We start from the raw sequence: 17,729 nt of genomic DNA, 5'->3' as shown, positions 1-17,729 counted from the left end.
GTTCATCACCAGCTGCTGCAACTGCCGCCAGCTGTTTTCAGCAATACTTAACCTCATATTAACATCAACCAGCTCCCTGTGAATTATCAAACTATAAAGAAGCCCATGCCTTAAATCCACTGTGGAGGGCAAAAAGAGGCAGTAAAATTTACAGAGAGGAAAATTGAAACTTAAAGACTTTAACCTCTTCTAGTGAGGAACACAAAAAGTTACAGTCAAAATTTAAATATCAGACTGACCTAGAGTATGAATGAGTACTTAAAAGGTATAAATGTTCTTTAAATTTCTTTGCACCATCATAAACTCTCTTAGGCAGCTTTCTTGTCACGTCTTTAAGTCGTCTTCAGGAATAGTTCTGCAGGCTTCTTGACGGGCATTCAGAGCTCTTCTTTGGATGTTTCTGCCTTTTGTTCTGTTCAAGATGACCCAACACTGCTTCAATAATGTTGAGGTCCGGGCTCAGGGAGGCCGATCCATGACTGATAGTGCTCCACTGTGTGTTTTTCTATCCAGGTATGATTTTACTGCATTGGCAGTGTGTTTGGGATCACTGTTTTTAGATCCTCACCTCCTCTGTACATATTGAAGATGATCTGTACCAAAAACATCAAATGTTTATTCATCACTCCATCAGACCTGTTGCCACAGATTTTCACTCCAGTTCTTGTGTAATTTGGGATACCTCAGCTCCCCCCTGTTTGCCTTGTTTAGTAACAGCTACTTGGGAAACGTGAAAATTGTGCTTTTGTGACAGGCTGCTATTGACAAAGTGCCTAAAGATACAATTTTAAAAAAGGTTCTTTGCCAAGTTGTCTTTTATGTGTAAACACAACACTATGTCACCCCTGTCATATTTTTTTTTAATTGTTAAGTGGCTTAAACAAACAATGTGCAAGTACAACGACTGGACTGGAAATTAGTGAAAAAGTAACCAATGTCCCCAAAAAACCTTGAAACACCTTCAGAAAGCCAGAAACTATTGCTCAAGACAATAGCTCAAGGCTGGCTCAATACTTTTGCACGGTAGTGTATTATTTAAATCTTTAAATATGTTTTTAAAGTGAGCTTTTAGGCCTGAGACACAGGCTAGTTTTATGAGATTTCAGTTTTCAAAGAGACTTTAAGTGTAATTCAGTTCAAAGAGCTTAGCAATCAGACATTTTTAGGTTGTTGTTGGTCAAAACAGGTCAAAGGCTGTTTTTCTGCAGCAGCATTCAGCTAGATCACACAGAAAAAACAAAACAACCCTTATAATACATCAGTCTAACTCTGTAAACCATGTGGACAAATCTTTCTATTGAGGTCAGCGGGACACATTTCTAACTGTCCTTGGTGATGAAAGGAAATTGCTGGACTTCAGTGACAGACGTGCGTGTATTTGTTTCATTTTTCTGCGAAGATTTAAAAAAAAAAAAAAAAAAAAAAAAGTTTAGTGGAGTCAAGGATGAAGTCTGGCTCAGAGATAAGAAAGCCAAGACACACTTTGTCCACACAGCAAACTGGAAAGCTTCAACAGGGGTAGAGCTGGGCGATAGAACGATAACGATATGTATCGCGATATAACCTTTTCTCGATAGAAAAATTAAACTATCGCGATAGACCTCGCCGCTCTTGTCCTCTTAAAAAGAACCAAACCAAAAAAAAACCAAAAAACAGCCAATCCAAATTACGTAGCGCAGAGCCGAGCCAATCACAGCTGCAGCTTCACGTCACGTGACTTGTTACGTACAGCACAAGTGCCAAGCCGCACATGTGTATTTGTTTGGGAAGCAGCCAGCCACCGTACCACCCGGGTAATGGAGGAAATGAGTGTGAGAAAAATCAACCGAGTGTGACCGAAGAGAAAACAGATGATGGTTCCAATGCCGGAGAGATTGTCGAACGGAAGAGCCATAGAAGTTCCGTAGTGTGAAGGTATTTCGGCTATTTCAAGTCTGACAAAAAACAGAGTAGCGTGCACTGTAAATTGTGCCGAAAGCAAGTCTGGAAATACAATAAACTGGTGCATGCGCTACGTCCACACGTACCCGGGTATTTTTGAAAACGCAGATTTTTCTATGCGTTTGCACCTTTCGTCCACACGGAAACGGCGTTATTGGTCACTGAAAACGGAGATTTTTAAAAACTCCGTTTTTGCATTTACGTGTGGACGAGAAATACGGGCAGCGTCAAAGGTGTGCACATTTTTTGACGTCACACTGTGCGCCACGTTATTGTTTCGGTGAAATGAATTTCTACAATACTGTTACTGTTAATTGTACTCTCTGCAGTGTTTAAATGCTTACATATACACACAGTTACTGTCCGTCCACACATACGACTCGGTTCTGCTTCTATGCCCCAGCTTTGTTTACTTTTTCCCACCGAGGCTTCTAGACTTCTGATTGGCCAACATTTCTTCACGGTTAGGAATCTAGCGCCACCTGCTGCTTTGGCATGTTCATAGCAGCGTTTTCCTTCATTTCTGCCTTTATGTGTGGACGGGATTATTTTTTAAAACGAAAACGGAAAATCTCAGTTTTCAAAAATACCCGTGTACGTGTGGACGTAGCCTCAGTCTCTGACTGGAAGCGCTAATTCGTCATTCGGCTTTTGTCAGACTAAAGTAACTGTTAAAACTGTTTGAAAAGCTCAGCTATACAACAAGGAGAGATTGAGAATTTCCTTTTAGTTCTCAGTTTATTTGATATTGACAAAAGTTAGTAAATTTTGTCTGTTCTTCTGTAAAACAAACTAAGATTTATTTTTAGAATTAATATTTTGTTTCTAAGTGGAATTGACAATTTAGTCTGTGGGGCGATCGTGGCTCAAGAGTTGGGAGTTCGCCTTGTAATCGGAAGGTTGCCGGTTTGAGCCCCGGCTTGGACAGTCTCGGTCGTTGTGTCCTTGGGCAAGACACTTCACCCGTTGCCTACTGGTGGTGGTCAGAGGGCCCGGTGGCGCCAGTGTCTGGCAGCCTCGCCTCTGTCAGTGTGCCCCAGGGTGGCTGTGGCTACAATGTAGCTTGCCATCACCAGTGTGTGAATGTGTGCGTGAATGGGTGGATGACTGGATATGTAAAGCGCTTTGGGGTCCTTAGGGACTAGTAAAGCGCTATATAAATACAGGCCATTTACCATTTGTTTGTTCTATTTTGAAACTTAAACGCTTTAGCGGCTGCCTTTTGTGTAGTTTGCAATATTTGCCTTTATTTATCTGAAAAAGTCTCATGTTCCTTAAGTACATCTACCCTGTTGAACTTATTATGGGAAATAAATATTTAAATAAAAACAAGCTGCTGATTATTTCACATTTTACTTGTGAGCAACGGCACATTTAAATCTTACAAATATAGTTATTTGGCTTATATCGTGATAGATATCGTTATCGCCTGAAATGAAAAAAAAAAACATATCGTGATATGAAAAAATCTTATATCGCCCAGCTCTAAACAGGGGCTGAAGGTATTCACCAGAATAAAAGCCTTTTATGAAACATAAAAGAGCGCTCCTCCTCTGCAGGATGGCTGATTATGGGGCTGATGATATGACTTACAGCCATACAGCTACAATCAAGTTACCCTGGAAAAAAACCCCAAAACAAAACAGTGAGGGAGAATGCATCAGGAGAAAATGAGCAACAGCTACACTTCTAAATCCCATTTAGGAAGGCGTTTCACCTCAACCTGCTCCGGCGGCCGTGACCTGCAGTCGCACCGAGCTGTAGCAACAGCGCGTGCACGCTTCATCAACTCTGCTCAGATAAGCAGCAGTCGCAGAAGTACTTTCAGAATAATGCCGTTTGGTGATGGAAATGTCTCAGGACTACTTTTGCTTCCCCCAGGGTGCCAGCAATGTTGGAGAAGAAAAACACATCAAGGCCGCCCTGCATGTGCGTCACAGAGCCGTTCCTACCCCAAACTGCAGATGTTAAGGTTCATTTCAGTGCTTTCCCTTTACAGGATTTTCTTCCTTATTTTCGCCTTCATTTTTCATGTGATGGCCGTTTCCACTGTGAGCCCACCTCAGGCTCTAAGATGAGTTGTTTACCATTCATGTGCGTGAGCACGCACTCTCAAATCCTTCCAGTTCACACCAAGACTGTGTCACACTGTGGGCTACTACAGTAGTGCATAGACATAATGTTGATGGCTGTTCCAGCAAAGAAGCAATAAATCAAATGGCGACTTCTTCTGATTGGCTGAGAGACATGATTCTTTTTGCCACCACAGAGCAAACCTTTTTTTTTTTTTTTGCCTGTCCCGTTTGGCTTACGGATTTACTTTACCAAATGGACCACCCCAGCCTTGCCGTAATGGTCTATTTGATTCACCTTTTATTGTTTATTTTATTTTATTTTCACTTGTTAAATACGGGACAGACTTGACTGGGGAAAGAAAGGGGAGAAAGAAAGGGAAAGAAAAACAGCGGGGAAGAGGGACGGGGAGCAAACCTAATGATGCAGCAATCAACTGACAGCCCTCTCACACTTTGTAATATGCCACATTTCAGAATAAAAGCCCATACTTATTGATATGTTAATGAAGTGCATGAATTGCTGAGCTTGAATATATTCTTCAATAGTCTATAACTGTTGGAGGATTAGAGGAATGGCACTCATTTCACGCCTTTATGTTATAGCTCTGATAACGGAAAATGTATCGATTGTGAACTTGCATTATTCCAAAGGGATTATGCAGCGAAGTGTCCATTTTTCCTCCAACTTAAATGTGAGAATTTGCTGCTTTTTTTTCAAGATGTCACCTTGAGCTCCAAAACTTGTCATCAGCATTATTACTATTTCTGAATACGTTTGTAGCTAAATGACTTTCCCATTGTGGACAAGACCTCATTCTCTAATAGACAGTGTAAGATTTTTGTTTTTTAAGCTCACCTTTTGTAGACAAAAAGGATGGAGTTTCACAACTGTTGAGTGCACAGTCCTGGAGAATGAGGCCATGGTACGTTGGTGAAAATGGGAGGCACTCAAGTTTAAATGTCTTGCACTCAAAGGCAGTGCCTGAGAAAAGAGCATTTTCAAACATTCCCTGCAAGTCTTTTTTTTTTTTGGCCAAACAGAATACCTAGGCAGGTATTCAAGTGTCCAAAACTCCAAATTCATTAGCACTGTTGTTGCAGTTGGACATCCTGTTTTTGCTCTGCAGCCTCAGTAAACTTGAAGTAGCTGACTATGAACCAGTCCTCCATCTGCTGGAGGTTCCTCAAGATCTCCAGACCAACAAGGACCAACACTAGCAAGATAGTGAAACTGGATGTGAAACTGGATGACAGACTCACTGGAGAAGCAGCAGGATGAGGACTAGGGCTGCTCAATTAATCGAATTTTAATCACGATTACGATCTGGGCTTTCAACGATCATTAAAAATGACTGAGCCGATTATTAGCCCCTCCCTCGTGCTTTACTCTCACGCTGCTCCGTGTGGCAAATCGAGCGCACCTCTTTGCATTTCGAACACGTGTCACAACAATTAAGAGCAGCGGTCCCCAACCTTTTTTGCACCACGGACCAGTTTATGCCCGACAATATTTTCATGGACCGGCCTTTAAGGTGTCGCGGATAAATGCAACAAAATAAAACTAGTACCGGTACCGAAAAAAATGAAATTTATTCATAACACACGTGAAAAGACCCAGGAAAACCGAGTTAACGATCAAAACGATAACAAAATAACGCTGAAAACCGATAAAAACCCTGAAAACTATACATTTCACACCTGAGCCTTAACTCTCGCGGCCCGGTACCAAACAACTCACGGACCGGTACTGGTCCGAGGCCCGGGGGTTGGGAACCGTTGATTAAGAGGACCCGAGGGAAGCTCGGAAAGCTAAGCAGAAGTTATTTGGAGAGGAGAGTGACTGCCGTTGTTGAAAAGAGAGGTAAAAAAACCTTCAGTGGTGTGGAAACATTATGGGTTGGCGGAGTCAGACGTGGATCAATTAGACATAGTGTGTAAGCTACAGTGTCGTAGCTGCACCACAGAGCAACACTGCAAAGTTCACTAAACATTAATGTTTACATTTTTCATTTCATTTATATTGCAAACATTTGCACTGTTATCGGTATTTGCACAATATTTTATATTATTTTTTGACAATCTTTAAAGTCATTATTCAAAACATTGTTATTGTTAAATAAATATCGTCAAATAATCGAGATCTCAATTTCAGTGAAAATAATCGTGATTAGCATTTTTGCCATAATTCAGCAGCCCTAATGAGGACTGCCACAAAAGTAGTAATTCATGAGACAGGAAGGGCTTTCGTTAGCTGGTTATCAGGTTAGCAGATTTTTAAAAAACTGGATACCCTTAATAGCACCCTGATAGCCACAATCTTTGTCTTCTCCTGGCATTAAATCAGGGATCTTTTGCTTATTATGCAAATGTCTATATTATGAAGCCAATAAAAATCAGATATACTTATGTGAGGCAGATCAATCAAGCTAGGTTTATGAGTGGGAAATGACCGGTCTGTGTTCTTGAAAAATGCAACACATAAAGGACTACAAAAACAACGTAAGTTATGGAAATTTCAGGTTTCAATCAGTTTACAGAAAACAAAGAAATAAAGTTATATTCCACCAACTGTCACAAAATCCTTTAAGCTATTTAGCTTCACCAAGATTGGTCTAAGCCATCTATCAATAGACAAACAAGAATATCATCCATTATATCGTTATACTGTAACATTAATACCAAAACTTCCATGACTCTGTCTTACCATCATGAGTTCCCTTTGGAAGGACTTCCTCTCCTTATTCTCCATATTGGTACATTCCTCTTTGAGTTTCTCCAGAACTGATGCCACCTTCTCTGGTTCATTGTCCAACTCAGTCCGACAAAAATAATTCAATGGCAAATTCCCATATCCAAGTGCGTCCACAAATGCCCCCCAGCTACCAACGTTCTCCATTAAAACCGTCCTCACAGTCGCATAAATATAAGTAAGAAATTTGCAAGGCTTCAGGATCTGCTCCAGCAGCATTGTGGTCGTTAAGTCCGGTCCACACCAATAAATGGGCTTGACCTTACCCAGAACCAAAACGTTTTTGGCGTGGACAAGCCCCACCTTCCCCTGATAGTATCCAATGTACCATTCTTTGGTCCGCAGCTGCCCTCGTAGTTTGATTTTCTCCTCACTGAGCAAGGCAATAACATCCCCCTTCTTGTACTCCAACAAATAGGTACTTTTGTGCTGTCTGATAACTGTTTTTATCAGTTTCCCAAATTTCAGGTTTGTAATGCACCGCTCCTGAAATTTGGGGTATTTTGAGGTGACAGCTAAAGGTGAGAGGACAATCTTATCCACCTCTTTTTTTTTCAAGAACCTCCTCTGGCCTGTAATCCTTGCGCCTGTCTTTGGCGGTGGCTGTGGGGTTTGGACGCAGAACTGAGTCAGGATACAATCGAGGGCATCTTTGACTTGGACCCTGAGAGTAAAGTCTGAGATACTGCTGGGGTTGTGCGATGTGATCATGTACAGGAGTCTGCTCACTTTCCCCAGTTTTACCTGAAATCCACGAATCATGCCAGCGCCCTCGCTTGCCTTTACCTGGTAGTTGGACATGTTGGAGTACAAACCAACCTTGAGGTCCTGAGGGTATCCCAAAACAAACTGGTGCTTCCCCCACAGCTGGAGGGCCACTGGCGGAGTTGAGCTAGACTGCCGGCCGACTTCATTTACCAGCAAGGTTTTAGGAGCACAGTCATGCCCAAACATGGCCACAACTGTCTTGAAGGATGGGTGAATGTGCTTGGGTCCATATACACCCAAAGTTACCTTCTTCTGCACGTGGTCCCAAACAGTTGTATTGTGGCTGAGGTACTGTGACTGAACCACAACAGCCACGTATATGCAGGGCTCGAGACTATCCAACTGTACCTGCACTGTATCCTTGTATATGTAAGCATTAGGGATTGGTGTATAAGGCCCTTCTTTAAAATCACTACGAACACAAACCACTTCAGCAGTGTGACAGCTCTCTCTCTTCACAGTTACTGATACCTTCATCTCCAGCGTGATGAAAGACTTGGTCTCCATGTTGCTGAGCTTGAGTTCCACCACAGGGCTTATGGTAGAGCAGTGATCATTATTTAGTTCCAGAGGAGGGTCTAGTAAGGCTTTCAAGGAGATCTGCTGGTGGTCTCCATGGCTAACGTGTCCCTCTGGAATGTGCACGCTTATGTGGGTGTCTGGAAGCTGAACAACCCCTCCATTACAGTCCAACCTGCACACTATGTTGGTCTCCACCGGCTGTGTCTGCCCCCATCCTGGACTCTGACCAAGAGAGTCAAGGTCATGGCAAGACCTGGCTAGTTTTCTGTGGTTTAGCCATGCAGTCCTGAAGTCCTCCCTGCTCTGAAACTGCTCCGGTGACGGAGCCTTAAGGCCCGTGAAGAATCCAGAAGAAGGTAAGGTTGCATTTGATTGTGCTTGTAGCACGGACAGTTCAGACAGACTGTGGGAACGCTTACTCCTGAAAAATGGATTATCCCTGTGGAGGTTAGGTGTAATCTCTTGGATGGGGCTGATAGGGTTAGTACCGTTAAAATTATAGCTGTGAAACCCATTGTTCACGATTGTACTAGTACTAAAGGTGGAGCATGTCGATGGTGATGCCAGAGCATCAAAGAAATTGAGATCTGCGGAGTGTCTCACATCTGCCTCTTTGCAGTTTTGATCTAAGGGACAGATAAAGGGGTTTGCAGAAAAGTGGCTGTTGTTGTAAATTGGAGAGGGCCTTAGGCTCACTGCTGTCCACTCTCCGAGACCTCCAGATTCCTTTAGTCCATCCTCATACCCCTCCCCAGCACTGTCAATCATCCCACTGTCGCTCAGCGAAGAGTTCCTGAAGCTGACCGGCTGGACATATGCGGCTGGGATGTATCCCATTTCTGTGTTGTTGTGGGCATACCACCATTCTCCCCCTGATGTGTCCAGCACATACAGACGATCACCTTTGGAGAATTTGAGAGTGGTAAAGCTGCTCGGGCAATAATCCTTTATGGCAACAACTTCCTGTGCAGCTCCATAGGAGGCTGAAGTGTCCAGCCTTAAGGCACTCGGAGAAGGCACTGAAAAGGAAAAGAGATTACACTGTAGTTGTCCTGATTGCAAAGAGTTTTGTAACTGGTTTGGCCCTACTTTAGGTAAGTGCACTTAATCACTGTGCTGTAGTTAACAGTGCTTGTCTCATAATCAGAGACAGATATAATGAACCAGTTGAGCTAATTAGGTAGTCGTACTTTGGATCTCCCTGAGAGACTTGTATCCAAATGGGTCAGTGGTTCAGTAAAAACAGATCATAAGATAGCCACAGTACCCACAGAACAACCAAAAGCTTGTCTCTAATAATCTGAATCCAACTATATTTTCTCAGGTGTGTATGATCAGATGAAGCGCATAATTTACTGCATAATTTACTATATTTAGATCACCTCATTAGCGTATATGGAGCATGTAAACAAAGCTGTAATGAGATGAAACCAGTGAAGTGAAAGAACTCGGAAATGAATAAACCTATTTTTAGCTGAATAATTTAACTGCAAAAAGATGAAAAGCATAAAAATTAAAACAAATTATTTAAATTCCAGATTTCAAGTGAAATTTAATGAAACGTTTTTTTAAACGAATCATGGGTTTGGACCTCAAAGGGCAACAAACGCGTTGCAACTGCACAAAAGTGGCGTGGCTGCAGTTGGACACTGACCTTTGACATCGCTGAGACTGGCCCCGGACACCCCTTCACTGAGGTCGATGAGCGTCCCCTCAGACTTACATCGAGGCAGGATGTGGTTGTTGTTAGTCACTCTGATGATTCGATGGGCAGCCATGGCCGGTACTTAAAAAAAATGTTGGCTCATCGGCAGCTTTTCAACTGAATGGGAAACAAACATAAAGGATTTAGGGACTGGATGGGAGCACCCAGCCAATTATAAACATTCAAGAACACTCACTTAGGCATTCAAGTAAATCTGGTGCAACTTCCAGAAGCAATGCTAATTTTCTACATCAGTAGCATAGTCAAAGGTCAAAGCTGCAGGAGCAGAAAATAAGGCTGGCAAAGAAATGAGCCCCAGCATGAACAGGGAGTGTTTTTCTGAATCAATGCAAAGAGCAAGTGTGTTGAAGTCGGGGAGAAAAAGAGATGTGATTCATGAGAACAATTGAAAAGCAATAAAGAAATAAATCCAAAACAGATTTAAGTTCTGAGTCACAGTGGCAGTGAGGAAGGTCAGGAACATATTGTAAAGAACAAGGGAACCTCACTTTTATTTCTTCGCAGGAATAACAGAGTGTAGAAAACTCTTTGCATGCTATACCACCTCTATCGCTTCCAAATCCTCAAAACTTTGCAGCATGAAACAGTAGATATTTCTAAAAAGCGAGTCAAACTACAAAAAGAACACACAAATCCAAAGACAAAGAGTATTTAGATATCCTTTATGTGATAGCTGATTGCTCAAAACCATGGATGTAAAAACCTTTTCCAACCCAGATTTAAATCTAGACCCTTTACAAGACACAAACAGATGGCGCAACATTTTGAAAAGACACTGCAAACTTATTGTCCCCTTAGCAACTAACTCAACAGGCTCACTGACTAGCTTGGAGATATGTTTCCCCTGCCCATCTTTATTAAATGAAATGAGACACAATCCTCAAAAGCTAAGAAGGAAACAACAAGGTTTCAGAGTTGGAGCTGTTCCAGCGATCATCATGCGGAATGGGAGGTGTTTGGACAATAACATGGATGAGCTCAGTGAGCTGGTAAAAGAGGAAACTTAGTGTGGACTGACTGAAGTGCTTCATGAAGCGTTGTAGTGTTGTAACATATTCATTTAACAGAGAGTTAAATACATTTAAAGAAATAAGGAGTCTCTTAAAAATAACACACGCACAAAAAGAACAAGTAATCTAAAAAACTGAAATGGTGTAATGCACATTTATACAATTGAAATGACTATAGAGAATACTAATACCAAGTGTGCATGTGTATAATTTCATCTGGAGTCCTTTAGACGTAGGATTTACGGAAAAAAATTAAATCGATCTGTTACTGTATATCAGGAGTCTTGCTGACCGGTCATACAGCCACAATCAAAAGAATGAGCTCAATGATACTTCACAGATATAAGTGGCAATATTAGCTTCCTTCAAGCTTTCCCTCAGAGATACGGTGAGGAGCTCAACCGTTTGAGAGGGCTCAGAGTAGAGTCCTTACTCCAATACACTAAAAAGTGTATTGGAGTCGGTTTGAGTATCTGACTAGATGAATCCTGAGTGCTTCCTGAGTTGAGGTGAGCCCTTGACCAGCTTGGGATTGCCTCAATTCCCCTTCAGAAGAACTAAAGGAGGCCAGGGAGAGGAAAGGCTGGGCCTCTTTGCTTAGACAGCTACCCACGTGACCTGGACATCAATAAGTGGTAGAATATGGATGGAAGAGTTTCACAACTAGCTAGTACTCAGCGTCCAAGAAACTGTAGTCATCACACTAGCCAGAAACTACAGCTTATGTTGTGTGAGTGGGCTAAAGGTAGTGGTTGAGTTTTTCTACACCAAACTAATGCAGCTTCAGGTCCATATTCACATTGCAATCCAACATTACAAAACCTCTGATTAAATCGATGCGACCCCCCGCGACCTTTAAATGCATAAGCGGTACAGAATGGATGGATGATAACAAAACAAAATTGTAAACTGAAGCGTCTGTTATGTACTGGTGGCATCATTTAGTATTGAGAATATCTAAAATATACCTGCATTCAATCCTGTTCTGAGACAAAACCACAAAAATGCAGAAAAACTACAAAGACTGATTTAATTATCAAATATTTGGACAGTTCTGTTCACATACTTCAGGACATGTAGCATTTTTGAACATACACATACAGAAATGCAAAAAATTGCGGGCCAATCTCAGAGGCTGTTTGCACACAGTGCTTATTTTATATCTCAGACCACATCAAGCAAGTTACCAACTTCCTTGTCAGAAATGAGCTGTGATTAAATTTGAAAAACACACACAGGCAACAGAGGACTATAATCTGATTAGAGGGGCGGCAAGAAATTGTTTTGCAGCAAAAACGTCCCACGAGACTTTATTATTCCGGCAGGACGTGGCGAGCGGCGACAGTGGGGACATTTGCATTTGCACACTAATGATGCCATTTTAATCTGATTAAAGCAACACAGACTGCAGGAGGCGCCATGAAAATGCCTTTCACTGATTGTCATTATTAGAGCTGTAATGTGTGCAGGTGGATTTCCATGCAGCTCATTTTCATAAAGTAATGCTTTGCAGCTTTCACGCACAACTAAAGACAACACAGCAAATTAGCTGCAGTATTATTAGTAGCTACTGACATGCATTATTGAGAGTACACCAGCTTTTTGCTTCCTCTGAGCAGCTGCTCAACCAAAAAGACTATTGGAAGAGGTTCCTGAGAGGGCTCAATACTAGTTTTGGAGGACAAAATTGTTGGTTTAAAACATAAAACTTCTTCTAAAAACTGTCTTCCCTCTCATCACGCAGCATCAAAGCTTGCAAACTGAAAGAAAACCAAAAGCAAAGCATCAAAAACTGAGCTTCATCTGGGTTGGAGGTTAATCCTCAGTGTAAAATTGTGATATTCACAACTTCAGTGTATCTGTGCACACAGAGTACTTTGTCTAAGGTCCCTACTCCTTTTGAAATTATTGTATTTTCAACTATGTGAAAATCTCAGCTCTCTTTGAACAATGTCTGGCATTGACGATTATTGTTACATGCCGTTATTGTATAACCTTCCACTGAGGAAGTATTCAGATGAAGCTGAGGTGGATTTGATGGACTCATCAGGGGCTTGTTCGACTAAATCAACCTACAGCCATTGTTCACCTGTCAGAAACATGGCTGTGTGTCAGTTTTTCGCCGAACACTGCTGACTAAGCAGTAATTTGATAGCAGGAAGCATCAGAATTAAGAGAATGAGTCAGAATTCAGAATATTATTCTAAGCAAAGAGGGGTGTTTTCAGCCTCAGATTATGACTAGTTTCTAAATCAGGGACTGTGAGGCGCTCTAAAGCACAAGGGGGAAACCAGCCATTACCAACTACACCCTATGATAAGGATCTCCCAAATGGTGTGCTTTGAGCCAAATGCAGCTGTGTCTGAGTGTCCTGCCTCAACCAATTTTGATATAACACTGCAAAAAAAGGCAAGGAAGCAACCAGTTTCTAGTATTTTAAAAATCCTTTCTAGGGGAAGTCCAGCTAAACCCAGACTGTTTGCAGTTACAGCATGGTAGGACTTATTAAAGTGTGACACATCAATGCCGCTGATTGACAGTGAGGAGTAATGAACACTTCTGTGGAGTAAACCACGACTAACCACCAGTGCACAAGTCCCACCACCTAAAGCAAGGAGAAAAACTGGTAGCAGAGGGCGATGCAACTTCTGTCTCGTGACATCAGCAGCTCTCAGACCATGGAGGAAGTCGCCAAACAAGCTGAAAAGGCACTTGCAAAGTAAAAATCCCCGTGTGGAAAAATGTATTTTAAAGAGCGCTAGATCCCACTCCAGAGGCAGATATGCCATTTGCGAACAGTGTGAAAGTGTTGGATAAGGTGATGGAGGCAAGGTAAATGCTAGTAGACTGGCGACAAGGCATCTTGCTGGATCCAGATCTGGCAAAAGGGCAGTCATCTTAAAGATGCCTTCATAAGACAACAGAAGATCCAGGCTCAAAAGCAGAGATGACAGAGGTTTTACAGGTGCGGCTCCTAATGTTTTGAATAACCTACCTTTTTCACATAGGATCTGCCAGACTCTCAATCATCAAACATCACACACAATTGTAATGGAAAACGACTGAAACCAAGTCGAGTTGAGCCGAACTGAATAGGTTCCAGTGAAAAAGAGGCTCCAGTATTCTCCCTGAAACCTGATGTGATCTGAGGATATTTTGTGCAGATATGAATACAAGCAAGTCTTGAAATTGTGAAAATGGGCCTTAGGCACAAAAAAGTTTTAAAAACTCTGCACTAAGACAGAAAAGCAAAACTATAACAAGAAGAAGACTGCCTAGTAATCTCAGAGGGTAAAAAAAGCATCTCTAGCCTGATTCTCAGGAGAGAAAACAAAGCTAAACTCTTGGGGTGGACTAAGACACGCCAGCATTTCACTGGGAATAAGGGACAAAAACCCAATTGAATACTAGAGTACAGTATAAACTGATGAAACCAAGTCAGTGATTAGTGCCAGTAAGAAGGATGAATGTAAGGAGAGGAACGAGCGAACAAAAGATATTGCAGTGTAGGGTTGGGTGATTTCAATAGTCTGATCGTCCTATTGTATTCTTTGAGGCTGCCAATACCCACCATGGTTTCTGAAGGTGGTGATGGAGGGAGGGGGGTGCATATTGTCTCCTATCTATCTGGGCAGTAGCATATTGAGCAGCAGGGCTTCTTGCATCCTCGCCACTGTCAAGGTTGAAATGTTCTCTGGTTATTCTTTTTGTGCTCAGCTCTACTACAGTGGCTCAAACACTAAGTACTCTACCTTAATGAACAATTATTTTATCTCCATTAAAGCTGAAAAAAAAACCCCAAAACTTCCTCTAGTCTTTTGGTTCATGCGTGTGTTTATTATCCTTGAGTTTTTCAGCTGCTCCGTTGCAAACCTGCTGATATTTTCACATCTGCCTCTCTGGAGATTAAACAAAACTGCAGCGGAGGTGGACTCTCAGATGTGGAGTGTGCAGGGAAGAGAAAGTGGGGGAATTGCTTAATGGCTGCAAATGTTCACCTGGAAGCTCCCGCTGAAAGCCGGTCAAACTCCTTTGAGGTGACATTTAATTTTCCTGAGCGTGCGGCTCATCGATAAAACCCCTCCTTCCTGTTCAAAAATGAGCACTCAGCGAGCCGGCTCGGCTGCTATCAATAACAAGCCAGCAGACAAAAATACCGTGTCCTCTCTTTGATATAATGCCACGACGATCAGTGCTAAATGCTGCGGGAGGTGAGGATGGCTCTGACAGATACAGGTGAGGGAGGGGGAGTTCACTGCAGGAGGTTCAGCTCTGAGAAAAATGGAGTGCTAGAAGCTCAAACTTTTGTCAGGGAAGAAAAAACCCCATCTAGGATCTGATGAGGAAAATGACACAAGTCATTAAAAGGACAAGAGAGAAACAAGCTTGTTTGATCGCCTCTGAGAACCGAGGAGATACAGAAATAATAACTCCAACTACAGAGAGCAAAATGATCTCTCCCACTTGTGTTCTACTTCATGTTTGCAGATAAATTTCCAATTCAGAGGCAGTGAAAATGCCAAAACAGCATCTTTTAGAGGCTTTGCAGTGAGCCGCCGGCGCGCTTCTTGGCCAGCCTTTGCATTGCATTCACATGCGAGTTGTCAAAATGTTTACGAGTTATCCACACATTTCGGTCAGGCTGATGGAGCGCAGGAGCGGCGAGCACATCGGGGAGTCGAAAGTTTAATTAGCCGAGAGTGGGCCGGTCCAAATCCCTGTGGATGAATGTAACTGTAATGACTATTTCCAGCAGCCATATGCTCATGGAGACTTTATCATTTTTCCATCATCGGTGTTTCTGATGGGCAGCACACATCTGCTGGCAGGAAAACAAAGCCTTAAACTTAACCTACAATATCTTTTGTGGGCAGCAATGTCAGATCAATGCAGGACTAAAAGTCTCCTAAATCAAGATCAAGCACCCCAAAGAAAGCTCCTCACTTCCTCTTGTGCTGTAATTCTCGGAGATCAGTTTAGTAAGATGAAATAAAAACACCTTTATAGGCTTGTTAGCTAAATCTTCAAACAGTAAACATGAGATAAAACCTCCACATTCCATTAATGTGAAAAATAAACACCTCTTTCGGCAAAAGAGTGAAGCTGGAGCCATCAAAAAGCCAGTCTGATTCGACTTTAAGCTCCACTAAATGTCAGCTCTTTCATCTGTTCTGCAGGAAACTGAGAACAGGCTCTCGGGTTTAATTCAGTGCCAACCTCGAGACGCAAACACATTAGGTCGAGTTGAGTCAAGTGGCGACCAGGCCTGCCCGAGGCGATGCAGCTTTGCCCCCAGCATGCACCAGGGGACGTGTGTTTACACCTGCGATGTGGTCGAAATGAAGCAAGAACTCCGGGGCAAAGATGTCCTTGGAAGTTTGCATGCTGCCAAATGAAATTAAAAATGAATGAGGATAACGGTCACCACTAATTAGTGGTTTCACCTTCTCTTTCAGTTGGTTTGATTGGACAGGAGTTTAATGATTGGTCTCTGTGGGCCACCGTAGATGTTTCTAGGAGCCTGAAAGGACAGGGAATTAAACTGCCCCCAAAAAATGCTGATCGTAAAGACTGTATAAAGTGAAGCCAATGTGGAAGTGAATCACACTTGCAAGGCATCCATTTATTTTCTGTTTTTACTGATTCTGATTCTATTACTGGGAATAATTAAGATACTCTGGATGCTGAGTTGTTGATCCACCAGTGTAAGTGGAAATGTCCCTGTCAGTCCATTTACAGTAATCCCTCGATCCTGCGTATATATATATATATATATATATATATATATATATATATATATATATATATATATATATATATATATGTGCAACTAATTGCGTATTTAATCTGTTTACTTTTTATGGTATGTGTGTAATTTTTCTACCTACCCATCTATCAATCTGTCGACCAACCTACCTACCTATATGCAAACCTATCTGTATGTTCATCTGTCTACCTAACTGCCTAGTTACCTGTTTATCACTCTTTCTGCATACCTACCTGCCTATCCATCTGACTATCTACCCACCTATCGGTCTATCAGCCTGTCTGCCAAACAGTCTTCTTACCTACCTGTCCATCTACCTGAGTCACTTCTAACCACCTGTTTAAGAGTAGGATTATCTTGTAATTTAACCACATTTTAAATAATCAATTTTTTCCCAAACATGACAATGCTAAATCTACCCCTAACCCTAGATGGATCAGGGGGCATCCACACAGGAAAAGAAGTCAATGATCTTCAGCAACCTTAAGCAAAGTGGGCGGATCCCAATGTAAGCTTTTCTGAACTTCAAGGCGAGTGATTGAACTACCAATGAGACCGAAGGCTACAGTTGATTGTTATATCACGGTGTGCTAAATACATTAAAGGGATCTTTTATTTACCTAAATTAATCTTCTCTTAGCTTAAAATGAGCCAGCACAACATCAATGATCAAATTAAAGACTCAACTCTTTATTGAAAAATCTCCAAATAATATGATGACGAGGCAAATAAAGGAGTATTATGGGCAACCATAATACTGGGACTTCTTCTGTTTTGTAGAAAACATTTAAAACGTCTTTTCTTTAAGTCTGCACACAGAGAAGCACCACGTTCCGCCAACCTGCTCATTTCTGCCCCGCAGAAATAAAGTAATAAATAAAAAAGCCTTCCTCTTGGCATGTGGTCAAGTACATTAGTCTGCAGAAATGCTCTGCCCTCAAATGCTGTCGTTCATCACCGGAGAAATTCATCCGTAAAATATTACAATCGCCACTCTCTCGCCCCCTCGGGATGAATTTCCAGGTAAACGAGGCCCGCTAAGTGCTCAGTTTTAGTGTCACTTCCTCCTCCGCGCTGAAGGAGGTTCTTCAGCAAACGGCTGTTTAAGAAGAAGTGGCACTTTGCACACGTCAACCGGTCAGCTTCAGGGCGGCAAATCGCTTAAATTTGT

General features: G+C 42.0%; 1 protein-coding gene across 2 annotated transcripts in view; it reads right to left on the bottom strand.

Moving 5' to 3' along the window:
* Nucleotides 1-17,729, bottom strand: part of sh3bp4a (SH3-domain binding protein 4a) — a 44,628-nt gene that overhangs the window by 25,216 nt on the left and 1,683 nt on the right. For both annotated transcript variants that reach the window (XM_014407567.3, XM_076880680.1), the window contains 2 exons: nucleotides 9,710-9,877; nucleotides 6,721-9,074 (listed from right to left, as the gene is read on the bottom strand). In XM_014407567.3, the coding sequence (XP_014263053.2) occupies nucleotides 6,721-9,074; nucleotides 9,710-9,833 (2,478 nt within the window). In that variant the 5' untranslated portion in view covers nucleotides 9,834-9,877. The remainder of the gene's footprint in view (nucleotides 1-6,720; nucleotides 9,075-9,709; nucleotides 9,878-17,729) is intronic.

This window comes from Maylandia zebra, linkage group LG23 (genome assembly GCF_041146795.1).
Source record: "Maylandia zebra isolate NMK-2024a linkage group LG23, Mzebra_GT3a, whole genome shotgun sequence".
NCBI lineage: Eukaryota > Metazoa > Chordata > Actinopteri > Cichliformes > Cichlidae > Maylandia > Maylandia zebra.
Note: the sequence above shows the minus strand (reverse complement) of the source record. Positions and strands in the feature narration are given on the sequence as shown.